This window comes from Salvelinus alpinus, chromosome 36, assembly GCF_045679555.1.
Source record: "Salvelinus alpinus chromosome 36, SLU_Salpinus.1, whole genome shotgun sequence".
Taxonomy (NCBI): Eukaryota; Metazoa; Chordata; class Actinopteri; order Salmoniformes; family Salmonidae; genus Salvelinus; species Salvelinus alpinus.
The window spans coordinates 17,285,989-17,306,732 of record NC_092121.1 but is presented as its reverse complement, the minus strand read 5'-3'; the positions used below and the strand labels follow the sequence as shown (position 1 = coordinate 17,306,732).

Sequence of the window (20,744 nt, the reverse complement as noted above, 5' to 3'; positions counted from 1 at the left end):
ATCTTTGCCTTGATCCTGACTAGTCTCCCAGTCCCTGCCGATTAAAAACATCCTCACAGCATAATGCTGCCACCACCATGCTTCACTGTAGGGATGGTGCCAGGTTTCCTCCAGACGTGACGCTTGGCATTCAGGCGAAAGAGTCCAATCTTGGTTTCATCAGACCAGAGAATCTTGTTTCTCATGGTCTGAGAGTCTTTAGGTGCCTTTTGGCAAACTCCAAGCGGGCTGACATGTGCCTTTTACTGAGGAGTGGCTTCCGTCTGGCCACTCTACCACAAAGGCCTGATTTCTGCAGAGATGGTTGTCCTTCTGGAAGGTTCTCTCATCTCCATAGAGGAACTCTGGAGCTCTGTAAGAGTGGCCATTGGGTTCGTGGTCACCCCACTGACCAATGCCCTTCTCCCCAGATTGCTCAGTTTGGCCAGGCCCAACTCTAGGAAGCGTATTGCTGGTTCCAAACTTCTTCCATGTTAGAATGATGGAGGCCACTGTGTTCTTGGAGACCTTCAATGCTGCAGAAATGTTTTGGTACCCTTCCCCAGATCTGTACCTTGATTCAATCCTGTCTCGGAGCTCTACAGACAATTCCTTCGACCTCATAGCTTGGTTTTTGCTCTGACATGCACTGTCAACTGTGGGACCTTATATAGGCAGGTGTGTGCCTTTCCATATCATGTCCAATCAATTGAATTTACCACAGGTGGACTCCAATCAAGTTGTAGAAACATCTGAAGGATAAATGGAAACAGGATGCACCTGAGCTAAATTTCGAGTCTCAAAGCAAAGGGTCTGAATACTTATGTCAATAGGGTATTTTAGTTTTTAATTTGTAATAAATTTGCAAACATTTCTAAAAACCTGTTATCACTTTGTCATTATGGGGTATTGTGTGTAGATTGATGAGAATTTTATTTAAAAAAAATACATTTTAGAATAAAGCTGTAAAAAATCAAGGGGTCTGAATACTTTCCGAATGCACTGTATATCACAGGTTATAGAGCAAACAACAATACATAGGTTTTAATGTGATTGTTTTTGGGGAGGCTTGCCCATAGATTTTTCCCACGCACTGCTACTGGAAACAACTTAATGAATATGTTGCAAATAGTAATTTATTTATTTCAGTTAGCTCAATCACAGACATGAACAATAGCCTTAACAACAGAAGCAGTAGTCAAGTGAACCTAAGTCAGGTTAGGTAATGAAGATTAGTCTACAGGTCTTGCAGGGAAACAGCTATTTATTTAATAATTTATTGGAATTTGCCAGTATTATTTACCATTAAGTACCAATATTATGCATATAAGTAACCCAAAGAGCCTAAAAATCCTCATATATTGTAAATGCACTGTGTACAGTTAGTGAAGCCACATGAAACTTATGAATATCAGAAAACTAATGGTGGTAATGAGATAAAGGCAAAAGTAAGCCTGGTCAATGCGTCTGGCCACTTTCTCCCAGTACCCAGGCTTCTTCTGGCCACATCTCACATTAACAGAGAACCATTCCTGCCGTATGTTCTGCACCTCCTTTAGGATCAGCTACAGCAGGTGGGGGTTGTTCAGCCAGTCTCCATCGAGGTCCTTCTTGTTAAAGGTGTCCACCTTCTCCAGGCTGCTCTCAGCATCTCTTTCAGGCTCTAAGAAGAAAATTGGAAGGTTTTCTTGCAGTTTCTGGAGTCGAATCAATTGTGTTGGGGGTGTTATGTTCTACTTCTATGGCCTCAGTAATGTCCTAGATCATAATCAATCTCTTATGAGAATGACAAAATAACAGATTTCACCTCTTTGGCATTCAGTCTCTTCCTGAGTCTCTTTGCAGGTCTTAGCAGAGGTCTGGACGTCCTGACCAACCCTGCTGTCCATATTAATCAGGAAGCTCATCAGCATGGTCCCAAGGAGGCTGAGGCCCGTAAGGGCAAAGATTACAATGCAGTAAAGAGCTGGAGAAAGGGAGATGTCAATGATATACAGTTGAAGTCAGAAGTTTACATACACGTAGGTTGGAGTCATTAAAACTCGTTTTTCAACCACTCCACAAATTTCTTGTTAACAAACTATAGTTTTGGCAAGTCGGTTAGGACATCTACTTTGTGCGTGACACAAGTCATTTTTCCAACAATTGTTTACAGACAGATTATTTCTCTTATAATTCACTGTATCACAATTCCAGTGGGTCAGAAGTTTACATACACTAAGTTGACTGTGCCTTTAAACAGCTTGGAAAAATCCAGCAAATTATATCATGGCTTTAGAAGCTTCTGATAGGCTAATTGACATAATTTGAGTCAATTGGAGGTGTACCTGTGGAAGTATTTCAAGGCCTACCTTCAAACTCAGTGCCTCTTTGCTTGACATCATGGGAAAATCAAAAGAAATCAGCCAAGACTTCAGAAAATAAATTGTAGACCTCCACAAGTCTGGTTCATCCTTGGGAGCAATTTCCAAACGCCTGAAGGTACCACGTTCATCTGTACGAACAATAGTACACAAGTATAAACACCATGGGACCACGCATCCATCATACCGCTCAGGAAGGATACATGTTCTGTCTCCTAGAGATGAATGTACTTTGGTGCGAAAAGTGCAAATCAATCCCAGAACAACAGCAAAGGACCCTGTGAAGATAATGGAGGAATCAGGTAAAAAAGTATCTATATCCACAGTAAATAGAGTCCTATATCGACATAACCTGAAAGGCCGCTCAGCAAGGAAGAAGCCACTGCTCCAAAACCAAACCGTGGGGACATAGATTGTACTTCTTGGAGAAATGTCCTCTGGTCTGATGAAACAAAAATAGAACCGTTTGGCCATAATGACCATCGTTATGTTTGGAGGAAAAAGGGGGAGCCTTGCAAGCCGAAGAACACCATCCCAACCGTGAAGCACGGGGGTGGCAGCATCATGTTGAGTGGGTGCTTTTCTGCAGGAGGGACTGGTGCACTTCACAAAATAGATGGCATCATGAAGGACAATTATGTGGATATATTGAAGCAATATCTCAAGACATAAGTCAGGAAGTTAAAGCTTGGTCGCAAACGGTTCTTCCAAATGGACAATGACCCCAAGCATACTTCCAAAGTTGTGGAAAAATGGCTTAAGGACAACAAAGTCAAGGTATTGGAGTGGCCATCACAAAGCCCTGACCTCAATCCTATAGAAAATTTGTGGGCAGAACTGAAAAAGCGTGTGGGAGCAAGGAGGCCTACAAACATGACTCAGTTACACCAGCTCTGTCAGGAGGAATGGGCCAAAATTCACCCAACTTATTGTGGCAAGCTTGTGGAAGGCTACCCGACACGTTTGACCCAAATTAAACAATTTAAAGGCAATGCTACCAAATACTAATTGAGTGTATGTAAACTTCTGACCCACTGGGAATGTGATGAAAGAAATAAAAGCTGAAATAAATTGTTCTCTACTATTATTCTGACATTTCACATTCTTAAAATAAATTGGTGATCCTATCTGATCTAAAACAGGGAATTTTTACTAGGATTAAATGTCAGGAATTGTGAAAAATTGTGAAAAATGTAAACTTCCGACCTTAACTGTAAAATGAAAACACTTAGGTGATTATGGGGAAATACTCCGAATGTAGATGAGAATAAGAATAAGGCTAAATACAATGTGGAGGGGGGTTCTTGTATTTACCGTGCTGTAAACCAATAATGTGTTAACCTCTCACCTATCACTGGCAGGTTGTTTGCTGTGAAGGGCAGGATGTCATTGAGAATCAACAATAGGACAGAAATGGACAAGAGTATGGTCACTTTGAAGCCTAGCTTTTCCCCTTTGGCCTCACTGATGAAAAAGGAGGCCAAATCCAACACAAGAAAAAAGGTGATTGGTACCACAAGGTTGATTATATATAATAGTGGCCTCCTTCGCAAGGTGATCTGTATGGAAGGGGAAAAGGATCATATAAATTAGAATGCACAATAGACAAAAAATACTTATCAAAAATACTCATTATAATTATGAAAGGGACAAGTGTGATCCCTTCAGTTTGTATTAGTCTCTTGTAAATTATGAAATAGTCCTAACATAACAACAGTCATTCTATTTTTAAATCATGCTGTCATTTGCCTCAGTTAATACCTTGTATATTAGGTAATGCCATCTTTCATCACCACCATAATTTGGTTCTTCCTCAGTCATAGCAATGCCCAGGAAGCCCCACTCATCCAGTGTAGTCATGCTCTCCCTAGTTATGTGGTTCACTGCAGTGGTGCTGGCGAATGCCCGCAATTTTATATCTGATGTTACATGTTTGTATAGTACAGCCCCCTGAAAAGGAGATGAGAAAAAGGAGTTGATGAAAGAGGCTAAGGTACAAAGACACATGTGGAGGGGGGGGGTTACCTCTGTGTATCATGGACTAAAGGTGATGCTGCAGCTCTGGGTGTCAAGGGAGAACCTATAAAGATCCATCTTGCAGGAAGTGGTTAGCCGGCGCTGATCAATCACTTGAGCAAACCAATTATGATGCACCTGGACATATGGGCTCAATATGGTACTACTTGTATCAGAGATGCTGAAAGTGCAGACAAAGATACATCAGTATTTGGCCACTGTAAGAATTTACTTTCTTTACCAAGGAAGACAATGATATGTTACTTCTGAATAACATCAAAGCTTTTTTTTTTTTTATTATTTTCATTTCACCTTTATTTAACCAGGTAAGCCAGTTGAGAACAAGTTCTAATTTACAACTGCGACCTGGCCAAGATAAAGCAAAGCAGTGCGACACATGGAATAAACAAACTTACAGTCAATAACACAATAGAAAAGTATATATACAGTGTGTAAATGAGGTAAGATAAGGGAGGTAAGGCAATAAATAGGCCATAGTGGTGAAATAATTACAATTTAGCAATTAAACACTGGAGTGATAGATGTGCAGAAGATGAATGTGCAAGTGGAGATACTGGGGTGCAAAGGAGCAAAACAATAAATTACAGTATGGGGATGAGGTAGTTGGATGGGCTATTTACAGATGGGCTATGTACAGGTGCAGTGATCTGTGAGCTGCTCTGACAGCTGGTGCTTAAAGTTAGAGAGGGAGATATGAGTCTCCAGCTTCAGTGATTTTTGCAATTCGTTCCAGTCATTGGCAGCAGAGAGCTGGAAGGAAAGGCTGCCAAAGGAGAAATTGGCTTTGGGGGTGACCAGTGAAATATACCTGCTGGAGAGCGTGCTATGGGTGGGTGCTGCTATGGTGACCAGTGAGCTGAGATAAGGAGGGGCTTTACCTAGCAAAGACTTATAGATGACCTGGAGCCAGTGGGGTGGGTTTTGCGACGAATATGAAGCCAGGGCCAGCCAACGAGAGCATACAGGTCGCAGTGGTGGGTAGTATATGGCGTTTTGGTGACAAAACAGATGGCACTGTGATAGACTGCATTCAATTTGCTGAGTAGAGTGTTGGAGGCTATTTTGTAAAGGACATTGCCGAAGTCAAGGATCGGTAGGATGGTCAGTTTTACGAGGGTATGTTTGGCAGCATGAGTGAAGCGCATGCTTTGTTGCGAAATAGGAAGCCGATTCTAGATTTAATTTTGGATTGGAGATGCTTAACGTGAGTCTGGAAGGAGAGTTTACAATCTAACCAGACACCTAGGTATTTGTAGTTGTCCACATATTCTAAGCCAGAACCGTCCAGAGTAGTGATGCTGGACGGGCAGGCAGGTGCGGGCAGCGATCGGTTGTAGAGCATGCATTTAGTTTTACTTGCATTTAAGAGCAGTTGGAGGCCACGGAAGGAGAGTTGTATGACATTGAAGCTCGTCTGGAGATTAGTTAACACAGTGTCCAAAGAAGGGCCAGAAGTATACAGAATGGTGTCATCTGCGTAGAGGTGGATCAGAGAATCACCAGCAGCAAGAGCGACATAATTGATGTATACAGAGAAAAGAGTCGGCCCGAGTATTGAACCCTGTGGCACCCCCATAGAGACTGCCAGAGGTCCGGACAACAGGACCTCCAATTTGACACACTGAAGTCTGTCTGAGAAGTAGTTGGTGAACCAGGCGAGGCAGTCATTTGAGAAACCAAGGCTTTTAAGTCTGCCAATAAGAATGTGGTGATTGACAGAGTCGAAAGCCTTGGCCAGGTCGATGAATACAGCTGCACAATATTGTCTCTTATCGATGGCAGTTATGATATCGTTTAGGACCTTGAGCGTGGCTGAGGTGCACCCATGACCAGCTTGGAAACCAGATTGCATAGTGGAGAAGGTACGGCGGGATTCAAAATTGTCGGTGATCTGTTTGTTAACTTGGCCTTCGAAGACCTTAGAAAGGCAGGGTAGGATAGATATAGGTCTGTAACAGTTTGGGTCTAGAGTGTCTCCCCCTTTGAAGAGGGGGATGGCCGCGGCAGATTTCCAATCTTTGGGGATTTCAGACGATACGAAAGAGAGGTTGAACAGGCTAGTAATAGGGGTTGCAACAATTGCGGCGATTAATTTTAGAAAGAGAGGGTCCAGATTGTCTAGCCCGGCTGATTTGTAGGAGTCCAGATTTTGCACCTCTTTCAGAACATCGGCTATCTGGATTTGGGTGAAGGAGAAATGGGGGAGGCTAGGGCAAGTTGCTGTGCGGGGTGCAGGGCTGTTGACCGGGGTAGGGGTAGCCAGGTGGGAAGCATGGCCAGCCGTAGAAAAATGCTTATTGAAATTCTCAATTATCGTGGTTTTATCGGTGGTGACAGTGTTTCCTAGCCTCAGTGCAGTGAGCAGCTGCTCTTATTCTCCATGGACTTTACAGTGTCCCAGAACTTTTGGGAGTTTGTGCTACAGGATGCAAATTTCTGTTTGAAAAAGCTAGCCTGCCTGTGTATATTGGTTCCTAATTTCCCTGAAAAGTTGCATATCGCGGGGGCTATTTGATGCTAATGCAGTACGCCGCAGGATGTTTTTGTGCTGGTCAAGGGTAGTCAGGTCTGGAGTGAACCAAGGGCTATATCTGTTCCTGGTTCTACATTTTTTGAACGGGGCATGCTTATTTAAGATGGTGAGGAAAGCACTTTTATAGAATAACCAGGCATCCTCTACTGACGGAATGAGGTCAATATCCTTCCAGGATACCCGGGCCAGGTCGATTAGAAAGGCCTGCTCGCTGAAGTGTTTTGGGGAGCGTTTGACAGTGATGAGGGGTGGTCGTTTGACCGCAGACCCATTACGGACGCAGGCAATGAGGCAGTGATCGCTGAGATCCTGGTTGAAGACAGCAGAGGTGTATTTGGAGGGCAGGTTGGTTAGGATAATATCTAAGAGGGTGCCTGTGTTTACGGATTTGGGGTTGTAACTGGTAGGTTCATTGATCATTTGTGTGAGATTGAAGGCATCTATCTTAGATTGTAGGACGGCCGGGGTGTTAAGCATGTCCCAGTTTTGGTCACCTAACAGCACGAGCTCTGAAGATAGATGGGGGCAATCAATTCACATATGGTTTCCAGGGCACAACTGGGGGCAGAAGGTGGTCTATAGCAAGTGGCAACGGTGAGAGACTTGTTTCTGGAAAGGTGTATTTTTAAAAGTAGAAGCTCAAATTGTTTGGGCACAGACCTGGATAGTATGACAGTAGATTGCAACTGGGAGGTTGAACAAAAGGGTTAGCTAAGGCATATTGAGCAGGGCTGGAGGCTCTACAGTGAAATAAGATAATAATCACTAACCAAAACAGCAATGGACAAGGCATATTGACATTAGGGAGAGGCATGCGTAGCCGAGTGATCATGGAGCTAGGCGGGCTGGAGACACTGCGATTCAGACAGCTAGCCGGGGCTAGCAGAAGGGCCTTAGGGGGACGTTGCGACGGAAGAGTCAGTTGTAGCCCCCTCGGGCGGTTACGTCGGCAGACCAGTCGTGATGGATCGGCAGGGCTCCGTGTAGTAAAAGGGTTCAGGCCAATTGGCAAAATAGGTATTGTAACCCAAGAAAATTGGCTGATGGACCTCTTCAACTAACAGTCTGATATGCTCTAGACGGCTAGCAGACGGGCATTCAGAGGAAGTCGCGACGGAGGAGCTTGTTGAAAACCCCCTCGGGCGGATCACGTCGGTAGACCAGTCGTGAGGGATCGGCGGGACTCCGTATCGGCAATTAAAGGGGTCCAGGCCAATTGGCAAAATAGGTATTGTAGCCCAAGGAGTGGCAGATGGACCTCTTCAGCTACTATGAAGGACCCAAAATTAAAAGATTTACAAAGTTACAACATTTATAAAACATCTAATGGGGCAGTTAGTAAAGGAAGTAAAGTTCAGAAGTATAGTTCAGTGGGACAGTGCGAAGGTAAAAAATGTTGTTCATCTTATCCCAGACTGAGATCCGGTTTCAAAGGACATCAAACAGACTTTTCATAAAAGCAGCTTTGTATTTTTCCCCTGAAACAGCGCATTAAACACACAGAGACATAGGGTTCTCATATTCAGCTCCAATGCCCATTGTTTGTTCCCTACAAAGGCAAGCTGAAAGATGATAACTTTTTATCAGTATATCATCATGGTTTCTATGGTTGACAATCAACTACAAATAATCCAATCAAAGTGTATTTGTCCCGTACACATATTAGCGGTAGTGTAACGTCTACTCCCACTCCGGCACTCGACGTTGCCAGTTTACTAACCATCGGTCCTGGCAACCCATTATTATGCACACCTGACAACAATTATTACGCACACCTGTGCCCCATCATTAGGCACACCTGGACTTTCTCACTACCCTGATTATTGATCCCCTGTAGTTTTTCTCACCAGGCAGTATTGTTTCTGTTTTCATGTCAGACGCTTCGCTTGTTTTGTATCGCGCCATGTTCGTTTATATAAAACTCACCAACTGCACCTGTGTCTCCATAACAGGACATTAAAGCAGGTGCAGCAAAATGCTTGTGTGTTGATGTGTTTCTAGCTCCAGCAATGCAGTAAATATCTAGCGGGACAAAACAAATACACAAAAAGAAACAAGAAATTAAGATATCAGATCAAGTAATATCAAAAAGGGCAATGTCAGAGTCCGGAATATAAAGACCTGGTGTATAGACAGTATGAACAATATATGTAGGAAAAATGTATGTACAGCAGTAGTTAAATGGATGAGCTATGTTGATAATACAGTACTTATAAAGCGAGTTAATTTTATCTGAGAAATTAAGTTAACAAAATAATGTTGCAGGAATGTTAATCTTATCTGTTTCTAATCACAAACCATTTTTGACCAATACACATTATGAAACATAATTTAAGTGACCAGTGTTCAATGACTATGTACTTAGGGAAGCAGTCTCTAAGGTGCAGGGTAGAGTACCCTGTGGTAGCCGGCTAGGTGCAGGGCAAGGTACTGGGCGGAGGCCGTCTAGTGATAACTGTTTAGCAGTCTGATGGCCTGGAGAAAGAAGCTGTTTTTTAGTCTCTCCGTCCCAGCTTTGATGCACCTGTACTGTCTCCGCCTGCTAGATGGTAGCGGATGAATAGGTCGTGGCTTAGGTCCTTGATTATCCTCTTGACCTTCCTATGACACCAAGTGTTGTAGATGTCCTGGAGGCAGTGTGCCCTCAGTGAAGTGTTGGGCTGACCGCACCACCCTCTGGAGAGCCCTGCGGTTGTGGGTGGTGCAGTTGCCATACCAGGCAGTGATACAGCCCGACAGAATGCTCTCAATGGTGCATCTGTAGAAGTTCTTAAGGGTCTTAGGGGATAAGCCGAATTTCTCCAGCCTCATGAGGTTGAAGAGGTACTGTTGTGCCTTCTTCACCACAGTGTCGGTGTGGAGGGACCATTTCAGGTCCTCAGTGATATCCACGCTGAAGAACTTGAAGCTTTTGATCTGCTCTACTGCGGCCCCGTCCATGTGGATGGGGTCGATCTCTCTCGGCCATCTCCAAGATCAGCTCCTTCATTTTGTTGAGGGAGAGGTAAATTTTCCTTGCACCGTTCCACCAGGGCTCTCACCTCCCTGTAGGCTGTCTCGTGGTTGTTGGATGACAGCAATGAAAGATACAGCAACGACAGATGTTTTATTGGCATGCTATGTTATGTAGTATATACTGTGTGGTATGAGCACTTTTAGTGGAAACTCTATGATAAACGGTATTTAATTGTGATGAACTGTACATAAAGGGTAACGATGAAGTAGAGAAGGATCACTTTTGTTATCATGTTATAGTATAATTACAAAGCTATTCAAATGCATTTAATTTTAAGGAAACAGAAGGGGGGAAAAAATCTATAAATAGTGAAAATGTGTTGACTGCTGAAATATTGCTGAGACTTATGAATGGTACTCACTCTTCTTGGATACCTATATCTGGTATCCAGACCCGTTCTCTTGGAACAGTCATTTTTGAAATTCCACAAAATTACGTTGGTTCCCAAGCTATGAAGTAATTCACCCAGGCCTGTACATAAGAGTTAAGAAAGTAAAGGTACATGAAAATCTATTATTATTACAACAAGTAAGGTAAATAAATCGGAGTGAATAAATATCAACAACATCTGTACTTACTGTTGAGATTAAGACATAGCTGGTGAAAGTTGAGGACTTCTCATTCTGCTGACAATCAGAAATGAATAAATTCAAATTGATGTACAGGTAACTGCCAAAATAAAGGAAACACCAACATAAAGTGTCTTATTAGGGCGTTGGGCCACCACGAGCCAGAACAGTTTAAATGCATATTGGAATAGATTCTATAAGTGTCTGGAATTCTATTGGAGGGATGCAACACCATTCTTCCACAATAAATATAATTTGGTGTATTGTTGACGGTGGTGTAAAATGCTGTCTCAGGCGCCGCTTCAGAATCTCCCATAAGTGTTCAATGGGGTTGAGATCTGGTGACAGACGGCTTGGCATGGCATATGGTTTACATAATTTTCATGCTCATCAAACCATTCAATGACCACTAACGTCCATTGTTATCCTATGGGGGCATAGCCATGGTATCCAAAATATTGGCCTGCCCAGTATTTTTATACATGACCCTAAGCGTGATGGGATATTAATTGCTTAATTAACTCAGGAACCACACCTGTGTGGCAGCACCTGCTTTCAAAATACTTTGTATTCCTCATTTACTCAAGTGTTTCCATTATTTTGGCAGTTACCTATAAGTGGTGGTAGTAGTACATACACTCTTAGAAAAAAGGGTTCCAAAAGGGTTCTTCGGCTGTCTCCATAGCAGAACCCTTTTTAGTTCCAGGTAGAACCCTCTGTGGAAAGGGCTCTACATGGAACCATCTGAGGAAATGGTTCTACCTGAAACCAAAAAGGGTTCTTCAAAGGGTTCTCCTATTGGGACAGCCAAAGAACCCTTTAGATTCTAGATAGCACTTTTTTCCCCTAAGAGTGTACCATGTACTAACAGAAATGCAATTGCACACTTCCTAACAAACTGCTGACATTATTGAAATAACCACATTAAGTTATAAACACTACAGTACCATATACTACATGCCTTTTTGTTTTTCATCCAAAACATTTTTTAGCTCTTGTTTTGAGGTTTGGGGCTTACAAATTATAATCCAATCATAATCTCTTGTACCCCTAGCCTACAATGTCATTTGTTGACTCAGGGCAACATTGCAGTATTAAAGGGTAGGAAAATACAAAGTTTTGCTATTTATTTGTAATATTTGTTCAAAGCAAGTATTGACTTAACTTCAGATTGGCCTACACACAACATCCCTTAATGTCAAAGTGGAATTAGGTTTTTCGATTTTTTTTTACAAATGAAAAGTTGAAATGTCTTGAGTCATTAAGTAATTAACCCCTTTGTTATAGCAAGTCTAAATAAGTTCAGGAATAAAAATGTGCTCAACCAGTCACATAATAAGTATGGACTCACTCTGTGTGCAATACTAGTGTTTAACATGATTTTAGAATGACTACCTCATCTCTGAACCCCACACATATAATTATCTGTCTAGCAGTGAATTACAAACACAGATTCAACCACAAAGACCAGGGAGGTTTTCAAACGCCTCCCAAAGAAGGGCACCTATTGGTAGATGGGTAAAAAAAAAATCAAAAACAGAGATTGAATATCCCTTGAGCATGGTGAATAAAATAATTCAAGTTTGGATGGTGTATCAATACACCCAGTCACTACAAAGATACAGGCGTCCTTCCCAACTCAGTTGCCGGAGAGCAAGGAAACCGCTCAGGGATTTGCAACAAAGCACTAAAATAAAACTGCAAACCATGTGGCAAAGCAATTCCCTTTTTGTCCTGAATACAAAGCGTTATGTTTGGGGCAAATCCAATACATTACTCAGTACCACTCTCCCTATTTTCAAGCATAGCAGTGGCTGCATCATGTTATTTGTATGCTTGTAGTCGTTAAAAACTGGGGAGTTTTTCAGGATGAAAAAATAAACGGAATGGAGCTAAGCACAAGCAAAATCCTGGAGGAAAATCTGGTTCAGTCGGCTCTCCACCAGACACTGGGAGATGAATTCACCTTTCAGCAGGACAATAACCTAAAACATAAGGCCAAATCTACACTGGAGTTGCTTACCAAGAAGACACTGAATGTTCCTAAGTGGCTGAGTTACAGTTTTGACTGAAATCTACTTGAAAATCTATGGCAACACCTGAAAATGGTTGTCTAGCAATGGTCAACAACTAATTTGACAGAGCTTGAAAGATTTTGAAAATAATGGGCTAATGTTGCACAATCCAGGTGTGGAAAACTCTTAGACTTACCAAGAAAGACTCACAGCTGTAATCGCTGCCAAAGGTGATTCTAAACATGTATTGATTCAGGCGGTTGAATATGTATCTAACCAAGATGTGTTTTCATTCTCATAAAGTTTTTACAAATGTTAGAATTGTTCTTCCACTGAGAGTATTTTGTGTATCGTTGACAAAAGAATGACAATTAAATCCATTTTAATCCCACTTTGTAACACAACAAAATGTAGAAAAAGTCAAGGGGTGTGAATACTTTCTGAAGGCACTGTATAGATCACGTAGTCATAATACATAAATTACTGAAAAAAATTGAAATACTTCTCTCCTTATACACGCATACATGTGTGTCTCCTGTAAGACAATTTGTATGGATGATCCTCCAAGTGTTGCATCAAACATAGGTCTTGTTCCAGGCCAACTATATTGCATCAAACAATGGTTGTATGCCATGTTATCAACTGCACAGTTGGGTATCAGATTGATATCATTATTTATATTGATTATTGATATATTATATTATCAATATTATTATACTTTATATTGTTGATATACTATAATATTGATATCAACATATCATATATTTTTTATACTGTTTACTCACTGTGTATGTATGTATGTATGTATGTATTAGTTCCAGTTGCAGTTTCAGGGCAGAGCTCACCCAACAAAATGTTGGCAGAGGGTTTAAAGACAAACACTTACCATTGGTTCAGTGCACCACAGGCCGCAGACCTGTTGTACTTTCATTTTTCTGTGACAGACCCAAGTGTTCCTGAAGACGATGATAGGAACAGTCCTCCATAGTGGAGACGCCACCTGCTTATGAGAGTAGACCCTACCTTAGATTACAGAAGACATGGATCACAACTGATACAAATAGTGGCACAGTGGATGGGTTATCCATACGTGGTAGAATATGGGACTCATAAGCAAGTTCCATTTTCAATAATGTGCCAAAAAATGTATTATTTTCTTAGAAGCTAAAGACAAACAAGGAGAAAGAGGAGCTGAGAGAAATCAAAAATGAGAACTCACCCATTAGAGCAAGTGAACACAGAAGCCAGAGTGCTCATTGCTGTATGTTTAGGCTCACAGGTCCAGCAGAATGGTGTCCAAGTGGGACAGGGCTGTGTTTTATATGTGTTGGAGAACATTATGTGAGTGTGGCTCAATCACGTGGCTAGTTGACTTTACTCCGGGCCATTGTCAGCGGTACAGAGTGTTCAAGCCAAAACCTTCTGGGTCATTCCACAAATTCAGTGCCATTTGAGAAGTGTAACTTAGTCAAATTATTTTGTTGATTTCACCTCATTTTAGCAATCTGTCATAAAGAGCACATGTTCATCTTCATAAAACATGTTTCCTCATCTAAAGAAGTTAAATAAATGACTAGAGTAAGTGCCTATTAAGGGCTAAATAAAGTAACACGGTGGACCGTAACAGGGTTTAATATGTATTTTTAAATCAGCCATAAATCCCCGTGTGACGGGAATGGAAGCTTGTTGGGTGAAACAGGGAGTAGCAATTAAATGCAAGCTTCACAAAAACGAAATTGTAAAAAATTGTCTAGCCTGTCTATGGGTAACAGGGTTGACGTGTTATGTTCGACCCGCTCAGTTTTCCACCACAAAACACCAGAAAATGGCAACAACAACAAAAAAAAGAGTAGAACCAGCTCACCTGCGTTTACACTATGATTTGACTATTAGATGTTCAATGTTTCTTTTGAAAAATATTTTAAAAGGAATAGTTTCACCATATTAAAAATGAAAGTTCAGTTCACATAAGGTTCACATAAGGTTAACCTGTTAAGTGAAATAAATCATAATCTTCAGAAATGACTTCGTCTTGGCAACAAAATAACTAGGGCTTTACAATGATGGTGGAAACATGGAGATATTTTGGGATTAAAGTGGGCTAAAATCTTCCTAGAAGTAACACAGGGTTGATGCTGAATTGTGGCACCTTAGCAAGCCTTTCTTCATATTAATTGAATTCTTCATGTGGTCTATATTAAGGGCATTTCATTTAATAGAACATGCTGTTAAAATGCAATATTGGTGCACAATTTCTACTTAAAATATCAAAAGGATGCAAAAGGCACTTGGAACGGTCCTTCTATTATGGATTAAATCTCCTCCTAACCTATTGACTTAGAGACAATGTGATCCTGAAGGGTGGAGATCCAGTGTATTTATTGTACTGCACATCACAGATGGACTGCTGGTCAGAGTTTGCTGGTAAACTACAGCTGAGAGGAGCAGGTTGTGGTCAGTAACCTCATCTCAATGTTTTAACACCACTGAGTTTGTGGACTGATATAAGAAAGAAGAGTATGTGCTTTACATCTTCAGATTAGGCCACCCAAAGGAAATGGAAAGAACATGTTATTACACAGGCGTCATAAAAGTAGAATAAAGGTTGTTTTCTTTATGTATGTAATGTTATGTAATGTTATGTGTATGGTAGGCACTGCTTGGGTTTTGGGGGATTGGTTTTGTTAGGAAGGACAATGAGAACAATGCAACAATAACTCAACCACAAAGACATAATGTGAAGATAAACTCTACAGATACAGACCACCATTTACAAGCAATTTGAAACAAAAACAAGAGAACAGGAGTCAGGTAACTTAAACATGTGAGGTTACAAAAACAAAAGGCCAGTCAGTAAAGCTGATTGGATCTAAAATATGGGCAGATAGACAAAAATAAAGGGCTGAGATATACGTATGATCTACACATACTGCATCTATACTAAGTGCATACATAGTGAAGCCACTCGTGATACAGTATATGAATACCAGAAAACCAATGGTGGTGATGAGATAAAGGCAGAAGAAAACCGAGCCAATTCGGTTCAAAATCTTTAGAGGCTTTACAAAACCATGCTTGGTATAAGACATGGTGACATTGTTTGGAGAGGAGACAATGTAGGTTACCTTCAATCAAATGCAGATGATCATATCCCACTAAAAGAAGTCTGCAACACAGGAGGAAGGCATACTACAGCATCAAACAGTGTGAGGACTGCAGTCCATCAATTCACTAAGAGAATTCCGTTTCGTTCATTTCTTTGGCATTAGTTCCAGTTGCAGAGTTTCAGATCCACCACAGGCAGCCCTGGTATGGTGCAGTAGTTAAACCAGGGCTGTGTGACTGTTTACTGTGGTCAGGCCCTCAGAAGGACACGTCTGTGGGTATCTGGAAGTCCTTGAAGGAGTAAAAGGAGATGTCCCCGTGGTCCACCACTGCATAGGTGACCGGGACGTCCCCACTCTGGAAAGCCAGCAATTTCAGTGTCCACAAGTCAGGCACTGGACCATCGAAACTGGGAGAAGACAGCAGACATTATTCAGCGTGCAGTAGCATTTGATAATAGTGCATTTAGGATTACTTTCAATGGCAGGTGGTCTTGTGTCATCTCTTTTGAAAATGTTATTCTTTTTTAATGTATTATTTTTACTGATTATAAAGTATGCAAACACCCCTGCCAGTTTTGGGATGTTTACCTGCACACACACATGCGAGAATAGGGTTTTCCAGGAGTACTCTTCTTGAATTCAGCGACCGTGTCGGGTTGGTAAATGTTGAAACAGATTCTCCACTCCTCTGAACCTTTCAAACTGAGAAGACAAAGCCCAATGTCAAACACAAGGCAGGCAGCATAGAAATAGATGTAATATATTTCTATGGCAGGCACCTCTACGTCATATTGTATATATCATCCTAGGACATGTTAATCATATTTAACAAACCCACAGTATAGGGTTTCAGTCGTCTTATTATTTATACATTTTTCCACTCCATATACAAAAACAACAACTTACAGATACACACAAACAATGACTACATCTCATCTGCCCAGACCCGCATGCTCACACCCCCATCCATAGTGCCTGTATTATTGTTTGCCATAGTGCCTGTATTATTGTTTGCCATAGTGCCTGTATTATTGTTTGCCATAGTGCCTGTATTATTGTTTGCCATAGTGCCTGTATTATTGTTTGCCATAGTGCCTGTATTATTGTTTGCCATAGTGCCTGTATTATTGTTTGCCATAGTGCCTGTATTATTGTTTGCCATAGTGCCTGTATTATTGTTTGCCATAGTGCCTGTATTATTGTTTGCCATAGTGCCTGTATTATTGTTTGCCACTTGGCCTGAAATTGTATCAATTTGTTTTTCTCTGTTGCCCATACTATTTAAATATTTACATAATAAATCCTTAGATTTTTTCCATTGTGTTAATGATGGCGGATCGATTGATTTCCCCGTTTTTAGTATACGTCTTTTTTCAAGATGAGAATTGTCCAACCCATTGGATATCTCACTACACCCCCATGTGCCATGTCTTGAAATATGAAGACAGATTAAAAGTACATTTATATTGTAATACTTCTGACAGTTAACTTTCTAGCTCTGCCCACAACTTTACAGCATTCCCAGAAAGCATGGATTATTGAGTGATTATTAGTTTTACACTTAAGACATGACTCTGCCATTGAGCTGTAGAATTTGTGAATTTTGTCTCCTGTATAATAAATCCTATACATTAGTTTATACTGGATTAAGCGTACATTTTCGTTAACTGTAATTTCACTCATCTTAATAGATGTTATGATGAATAAGCAGGGAGATACAATTACCACTAACCAGGGATGGAACACTCAGCTAGCATTTCCTACTAAATTCACTTCAGGGTTCGTGATAAGATACTAAAGAGGAATACCTGGATGCTCCCTCCAGCAGCCGTGTGGATTTGATCACACTGATTTTATCCAGCAGCTCACCTGCATCCAAGAAGGAAAAAACGTCAAAACCATTTAGACATTTAACCATTCAAGATGCTGCTTATGAAAAATGTAATTCAACTTCGGTAAACCACATTGGATAATGAGTTCATGTAACAATGAATCACAGAGAGTAAACAGATATTGGAACTTATATGAACTTGTCATTGACAGCAATGAAGTACAGATTATTTACCAGTTGAAGTGACCTGTGCAGGGTCATGTAGGGGTGTGACCGGCCCCTCCCACAGGTGTGCTGGCCTATCTCTGCGGCTCCGTTGAATCCTTCTCTCCTGTAGCTCCTGGTACTCTGCCCAGTTCCTGCAACGTCGTACCTCTCTGTCCTGGTTGATGTCCCTCCGGTACCGGTCCCTGTCCCGCTCCCTCTCCCACTCACGCCGGGACATCCTCACCTCCCGCAGGTTGAGCCTCTGCAGCCAGGGGGCCACATCGCAGGCCCCCACTGACCCCACAGCCCCGGGTAGCAAGCAGGGGTCTGGGGAGGTCAGGCTGCTGGGGAGCCAGCGTCTGGAGCCCAGGTCTGGGAAGGGGATGGAGCTGAAGTCCCAGCGAGGGGAGCTCTGGGGCTGACCTGGCAGCTCAGAGTCAGGCTCTGGGGAGCCTTCCTTTGACCACCAGCTCCTGCCCTGGCCACCCTCGGTTGAAGTGGTGGGGTCAACGTGTGATGCTGTCTGGATTTCGTCAATGTCTGGGGCTGAAAGATCTGGAAGAGAGTCAGGATTCTTGTCCTCTTCCTCTCTGTTGCAGTCTTTCTCCTCCTCCATTCTCTTAGAAGTGGGGCCCTCCTGTGTTCCTGTGTGCCTGGAGCGCATTAGAAGAGGCAGAAAGGCAGGGTTTCACATTGAACAGTAATGCTTTGAGGCGTGTGGGTTGACTGAGTGATTAAACCATGTCTAAATATAAACTCGGTGTGTTTGTGTCTGCTCACTCACCTGGAGGTGGGGCTGTGGCTGCGTTTCCTCTTCGGAAGTCTTCCTGATCTGTCTCGGGACTGGGGCAGGTTCAACTGCCTCTCATACTGCGATGGCACAGAACTACAGGGAACAACACCAATCCTCAGATCATAAATACATTTGCTTGCATGCAACTAAGGAAAAGGTTAAAGTTAAAGGAAAGGAATGGCCTTAGAATCTAGACTAGTTCATGCCCGTGAGGGAGACAATTACCTGGGATCAAATCTGTTCACCACATAACCAAGTCGCTTCAAATGGCCAAAAACCTTTAGAGGAAATAAAATCATCACGTTAGGTCAAATCATAAGTTTAGACTAGCTGGAATTTTATTATATTGTCTTTTCTCATACCTGGTAATGCTGTATACTCATTGTCTTCGAGTATAGAAATCTCTCATAGCCCTCTTGGATGGACAGTGGCAGGTCTTGGTAGAACACCTGCAGGTTTCCCTATTCATTTTGAGGATCACAAGGGATAACAATTCTAAGATAAAAATGACAAACTCTGTTTGTCTTATTTGGATCCACATGTATCAAACTAATGGAAATGTCTTTATTAGGTGAACAACAATCCGACCAGGGATAATTATAACCTGAATGGTGTGAGATGGTAACAATTCCCCGATTAACATGTTTATTGGCAACGCTGAGCCCATGCACTTACACACTCCATTAGATAGAGAGCCTCTTCTGGATGTAGACATTGCTTACCATGGGCAGAAAACCCCATAGTCTGCCAAAACTTCCCCTACAGCAGAACAGAGAAGTAATGTAATGTCAGTTTTCATGTGAAATCTTTAGACATTAGCCTATACTAAATGTTAATGAGAGGTGAGCTCGAATAGACATCAGCAGAGGCAGAGAGCTTGTCATGACAAAGTCCTTTGCTCTCTCTGATGGACCATTACTCACTGCTGGTGACTGCAGCTCCACTATCATGTCACTGGGAATCCACACTGCCTTCACCAGGTTCCCTCTGGGCACAAAAACATACAAGGAGTCAGTCACGCCACCAGCTGTAAAGCACAGTAACACCAATGAACTGACATGTTTGTTTAGCTGCAAATACATATAGACTAGGTATAATCATCTAACCACACCAACAGTCTAAAGTTGATGACACATACAGTATCTAATTATACTAGTAGCCGTCACTCTAGTCGTCCTTGGTTGCTCCATCTATTACTCACAACCTCTCCACTCGCTCCTCAGATACTAGATTCCAGTGCTCGTCCAAACTCTGCTGAAGCCTATCCCTTTGCTGATCCGCCCCAGTGGGAATGAAATCCTTCTGCCCGCGCACCGGGATCTTGTGGCTGCGCGTGCGGGCTTCGAACAGCTCAGATGGGCTGTCATTGAATCAGAAGCACAACAAGTTGGAAGGACTGACTCTGTCTACAATTGGTGTCAGCACTGGCTACATGTCTTTCGCACTATATATGGTAAGAAATCACCCCCCAAAAATGCATTAAGATATTTGACCGCGCTGATAAAGACAGGACGACCACATTCAGATTGCCTAGCTAGCGTTGTCCGTAACAGTTAACGTTAGCGTCTATGAATGGGTTAGCTAACTAGCTGCTAACACGTTTATAACAGCTCGAATTTCACAACAAAATTGTACGAAATTAAGCTAACTTATTTGACAAAAACTATTATGTAAGAAATGATTCACCGAGTGCCTATTCATAGACACGGCGTTTAAACTGTGCACTTACTTTAGTAATTCATTGCCGAATTCTACTTTAGCTGATGTTTTGTTTTGGTCAGCCATGTTTGATAGGTAGACTACTGTCAAATCGTCCTAGGGTTTCCACTAGACAGCCACAAAGTCAAAATTGTCTGTATCGTAAAAAAAATATTTAAACTAACATAATTTTTTTGGTCTTAATTTAAGGTTAGCGTTAGGCATGGGGTTAGGTTCAAAATCGGATTATAACAAGATAAATTGTAGAAATAGACGGGGGTTAGCCATAATTGTGGCTGTGTTAACTAGTGACGACCGGGTCCTAGTGCACGCAACTGTACTTTTTTGAGAGAAGTTCTCATAAAGTTCACAAGAGGGCAGCAAAGCACAACATTTAAAAAAAATTGTTCAGGAATGCCACAATACACTTATATCACTGATGCTAATGAAGTCTGGGAAATAAGGCTTTTTATCTGCTGTGATGAGGCCACAGGGAAACAGTCTCCCAGACCTGCAGCTTAGTTGATAAACAAAGCATGAGGATAAAAAAACAACATTTGATATCACCTGGCTAAAAATGTCTTGCAATTCTCAAA

General features: G+C 41.8%; 2 protein-coding genes across 10 annotated transcripts; both read right to left on the bottom strand.

The window, feature by feature from the left end:
• Positions 1-1,097: 1,097 nt before the first annotated feature.
• LOC139565513 (5-hydroxytryptamine receptor 3A-like) lies at positions 1,098-14,049 on the bottom strand. Of its 7 annotated transcripts, XM_071385920.1 has the most exons (8): positions 13,399-13,513; positions 10,507-10,554; positions 10,290-10,399; positions 4,368-9,964; positions 4,104-4,292; positions 3,691-3,901; positions 1,787-1,945; positions 1,098-1,642 (listed from the first exon to the last, which is right to left on the bottom strand). In XM_071385920.1, exons 5-8 carry the CDS (start codon positions 4,200-4,202, stop codon positions 1,545-1,547), a joined length of 567 nt encoding a protein of 188 aa, XP_071242021.1. In that variant the 5' UTR covers positions 4,203-4,292; positions 4,368-9,964; positions 10,290-10,399; positions 10,507-10,554; positions 13,399-13,513; the 3' UTR covers positions 1,098-1,544. The 7 variants fall into 7 exon arrangements, with proteins under 7 accessions (XP_071242021.1, XP_071242016.1, XP_071242017.1 ...); XM_071385915.1 differs by having other exon boundaries at positions 4,104-9,964; XM_071385916.1 differs by having other exon boundaries at positions 4,104-4,539.
• Positions 14,050-14,869: 820 nt separating this feature from the next.
• LOC139565511 (tRNA-splicing endonuclease subunit Sen54-like) lies at positions 14,870-20,458 on the bottom strand. Of its 3 annotated transcripts, none has more exons than XM_071385912.1 (11): positions 20,180-20,458; positions 19,652-19,810; positions 19,374-19,437; positions 19,126-19,209; positions 18,813-18,911; positions 18,676-18,728; positions 18,442-18,543; positions 17,685-18,310; positions 17,428-17,488; positions 16,220-16,321; positions 14,870-16,026 (listed from the first exon to the last, which is right to left on the bottom strand). In XM_071385912.1, exons 1-11 carry the CDS (start codon positions 20,233-20,235, stop codon positions 15,876-15,878), a joined length of 1,557 nt encoding a protein of 518 aa, XP_071242013.1. In that variant the 5' UTR covers positions 20,236-20,458; the 3' UTR covers positions 14,870-15,875. The 3 variants fall into 3 exon arrangements, with proteins under 3 accessions (XP_071242013.1, XP_071242012.1, XP_071242014.1); XM_071385911.1 differs by having other exon boundaries at positions 16,208-16,321; positions 20,180-20,456; XM_071385913.1 differs by lacking the exon at positions 20,180-20,458 and having other exon boundaries at positions 16,208-16,321; positions 19,589-19,703.
• Positions 20,459-20,744: the final 286 nt, after the last annotated feature.